The 3,987-nt window shown below is 45.6% G+C and overlaps 1 protein-coding gene across 1 annotated transcript; it reads left to right on the forward strand.

Moving 5' to 3' along the window:
* Positions 1-841: 841 nt before the first annotated feature.
* LOC110511819 (early growth response protein 2b-like) lies at positions 842-3,825 on the forward strand. The gene is made up of 2 exons (XM_021592563.2): positions 842-1,397; positions 1,882-3,825. Exons 1-2 carry the CDS (start codon positions 1,226-1,228, stop codon positions 2,994-2,996), a joined length of 1,287 nt encoding a protein of 428 aa, XP_021448238.1. The 5' UTR covers positions 842-1,225; the 3' UTR covers positions 2,997-3,825.
* The last annotated feature ends 162 nt before the right edge of the window (positions 3,826-3,987 follow it).

Here is a 3,987-nt window from a genome sequence, read left to right on the forward strand (position 1 = left end):
ATGCGCGTGGGGTTGAGGAGGTTTATAGATGTGTATCACTGAAACACCAGACAGTAAGTAACCTAGTCGGCCTGCCGGACAGACGAGTCGACCTCTCAGTTCCGCTCAACACCACTGGAGGGCAACAGTATTGAGAATCAACAACAAAATAATAATAACAACAAATACAATAATCATATTATTAGTAGCCTATGTTAACAATATAAAACATACATTTGACTATAATAGATTATAGGCCTAATGTATATCTAGTCTGGGCCTACCACTGTATCCATATGTTCCGTTATCATTAGACCATGTGCCTTTACCCGTTTCATTTCAGGATGTGAAAGTCATTACATTTCAAGACAAACAATTTCCCTTCTAGTGATATAAATAGCTCGTAACTAAATAGGCCTGTAGCCCAGTCTTTCCTAAAGCAAAGCCTATTCAAACGACCCTGACAAAGTTTCCGAGTCTAATGCAGCAAAGGTGAAAATTCCGTGATTGTGGCTCTCATTTGATTGTGGTTTGCGATGGTAGTTCTGTCGCTGCTCTTGCTCGGCAAGACTCGATAGTTTCCGACGCTCATATTCCGGAATAGAACCCTTATATGTAGGCAGGGGTGTTCTTAGATTTACCGGATAAAACCATGTATGGCTTCTAGAGAAGAACCGGAATTCCTATTTGAAGGCGATGTGTAGAGGAAACATTTCAAATCGTATACATCAGATACGCTTGTAACATTGATGTCCGTCTAAACTGATAACGTGCCATCTTGCATTCGTTCATTTATTTACACTTATATTGTTTTATCATTTTCGTGCTAATGGAAACTGCATGGAGAAAAAACAAACATATTTTATCGCTTTATATTGGAGAACTTTCACTTGTGGGTTCTCCATTGACAGCCCGGGGCCAATAGGATCCCCCAGCGCCTCCTCTCTCGAACCAAACGACCCTTGTATGGGCAGTGACGTAGTGGCGCATTCACTGCCCCACTGATAAATACATACTACTGCTACTCGTGCTGCTAGGATCCGTCATTCACTAAACAGCCTGATGATCTGGAGAGAGTAGAGTAGACTATAGAGGTGGTATCAACACACGCTCCAGATTGTGTTAACTTCTCCGGACAGGTTATCAGATGTTTCCGTGTAGGATAGGACAGTAAGGCCACACATACTCAACCAGCCGGTTTAAAATACCGTTTTAACCCTGGAAACAGCGAGAAGCCGTTAGTTAAATGATGACGGCTAAAACTTTAGAGAAAGTCCCGGTCTCTCTGGGTGGGTATGTCCATCCTGTCCCTGATTCCATCTACTCTGTGGATCATGACAGTCTGCCGCCCGGGGTGGCTATCTTTCCTAACGCTGATTTAGGAGGCCACTACCACGACCATCTTAGCGGAGCTCCAGGTAAGCGTGGACTATACAGGGTGATGTTTTGATATCATGGGGACCTTTAGAGAATGCAACATGTGCTGTGTTGGTTATTGGAGAGGAAACACATCGGCTACTACGTATAGATTATAATATTATGCATACTGTTTGATATTGAATTTTTTCATCTTGGTCAAGAGATTTTGGACATATTTTTGAATGAATGGTTGTGGGACAAATGTATGTCTGGATATTTGTATCAATGGTAATAAAATAAAATATGTTTTAGAAGCACATGGCTAGAGTTACGCACTTTTCCCCAAAAAAGTTTGCATGAAAGTAAAACGGCACCCCTTTGAAAAGTTGAATGAATGACCGGTGGGTAAAGGATGCGAGCGCGCAGCACGCACCAAACACTGTGCGCACGAGAACGGACCTGCAGCATGTTTTGTTTTTTTTAAAGCTCTCTGATTTGTTTGTTTCGTGATTATCTGCTAAGATGTCTCTTCTTATCTTCCAGATGGCTTGATGAGTGGCGATATGAGCTTAGAGAAACGCTCTCTCGACCTGTCTTACTCTAGCTTCTCCCAGCCACCTGGCCATCGGAACCAGACCTTCACCTACATGGGAAAGTTCTCCATCGACTCCCAGTATCCCGGTAACTGGAACCCCGAGGGCGTCATCAACATTGTGAGTGCGGGGATCCTGGGCATGACCCAGCCATCTTCCGCCTCCTCCTCCCCGGCGTCCTCCGGCTCTCCCGGACATTTCTCCTCCACGCTCAGCTGCACCATGGCCCAGAACCAGGCCGACATGGAGCACCACCTCTACTCTTCCCCGCCTCCCTACGGCTGTGGGGAGGTCTACCAGGACCCGTCGGCCTTCCTCTCCACCGGGCCCGGTATCTCTTACCCGCCGCCGTCCTACTCCTCCCCTAAGCCCAACACAGACTCGGGTCTCTTCCCCATCATCCCAGACTATGCTGGGTTCTTCCCGCCGACCTGTCAGAGGGACATGCAGGCCATGCCTGACCGCAAGCCCTTCCCCTGCCCACTGGACTCCTTTAGAGTACCCCCACCTCTGACTCCCCTGAACACTATTAGGAACTTTACATTAGGTGGACCGGTCTCGGATGGACCCAGACTCCCCACCGCGTACAGCCCCCAGAACCTCCCCCTGAGACCCATCCTGCGGCCCAGAAAATATCCCAACAGGCCGAGCAAGACCCCGGTCCATGAGCGGCCGTACCCCTGCCCAGCGGAAGGCTGCGACCGGCGGTTCTCTCGGTCTGACGAGCTGACCAGACACATCCGGATCCACACGGGACACAAACCGTTCCAGTGCCGGATCTGCATGAGGAACTTTAGCCGCAGCGACCACCTCACCACGCACATCCGCACGCACACCGGAGAGAAGCCCTTCGCCTGTGATTTCTGTGGCCGTAAGTTCGCGAGGAGCGACGAGCGCAAAAGACACACCAAGATTCATCTCAGACAGAAAGAGAGAAAATCATCCACTGCGCCATCAAACAACACGAACTCTGATCGCTCCGGTACCGGTTCTATAAGCACATCTAGCGGAGTCTGCTCCTCCAGCACGGGACAGCTGGCGGGATGCCCCTCGCGGGCGGTATAGAACACACTATAGCCAATAGGTTAATGGAATACATATTTAGAAACCTTGACGAACTAAAGACAATAGAGATTGAGTTTTAATTGTTTGGAAGCTGCAAGTTCAAAACATAATATGGAACGAACTTTACATGCAACAGCATAATTCTCTTTCATGCGTAATTGCGCATCATTCCGGTGCGCTCCAAACGTTCCCACGATGTATCCTCTTAGTTTGGTGGCTGAGAGAAACGCACTTTGTTTGCATAGGCTACTGAAGTCAGTCAAGTTAATAGACAATACTTTTAACACGTGGCTGCCTATATTCTCTTCACGTATCGGGAAGAAACATGTTGAGGATTAATATCAAGCACATTTACACTGACGCGCCAATAGGCTACAATATACACAACGCTGCATGGAAAGAACGTTATGTTTGCAATAATTTAGAAGGAAAGGTGTTTTAAATTATTTACTAGACAAAAATGTGTCCATTTTAACATGTTCATTGATTGTATTTCCCCCTGTTGTGCCTCGTTTCACACGTTATTTTTGTACATTGTCAATACAAGGACGATTTAATGAATTGTACATTTTGTCATTTAATATTAAAGTTTGATTATATGTATATTTTTGTACACATTGTGCCGTGTAACTATGGAAAGTGTTGTGGTTTATGTCTAACAATAAGGAATGTAAATAATTGAACTCAAACCGACTTGACATTTGTTTTTCGTGAATGTTTCCGACTCATATTAAATGTTAATGTTGATTTAAAAAAATCTCAATGGCCTCCAGAAAGGCCTGGTTATTTCTTGTGAACTAAAAACAAATAAAGTAAACTCTGAACAACATGAATATAATGTAATATTATTGGAAAGTACACCAGAAGGGGTGGGCATGGTAATTCCCGTGTAACGTCAGTCTGATGTGAGTCATGCCTTCACAAGGCTGCTCCCACTCACGGTCTATCCGTGCTGTTCTGATGTTGTGGTTAACAACAACTAGAACAGGAA

Source organism: Oncorhynchus mykiss, chromosome 23, assembly GCF_013265735.2.
Source record: "Oncorhynchus mykiss isolate Arlee chromosome 23, USDA_OmykA_1.1, whole genome shotgun sequence".
Classification (NCBI taxonomy): domain Eukaryota; kingdom Metazoa; phylum Chordata; class Actinopteri; order Salmoniformes; family Salmonidae; genus Oncorhynchus; species Oncorhynchus mykiss.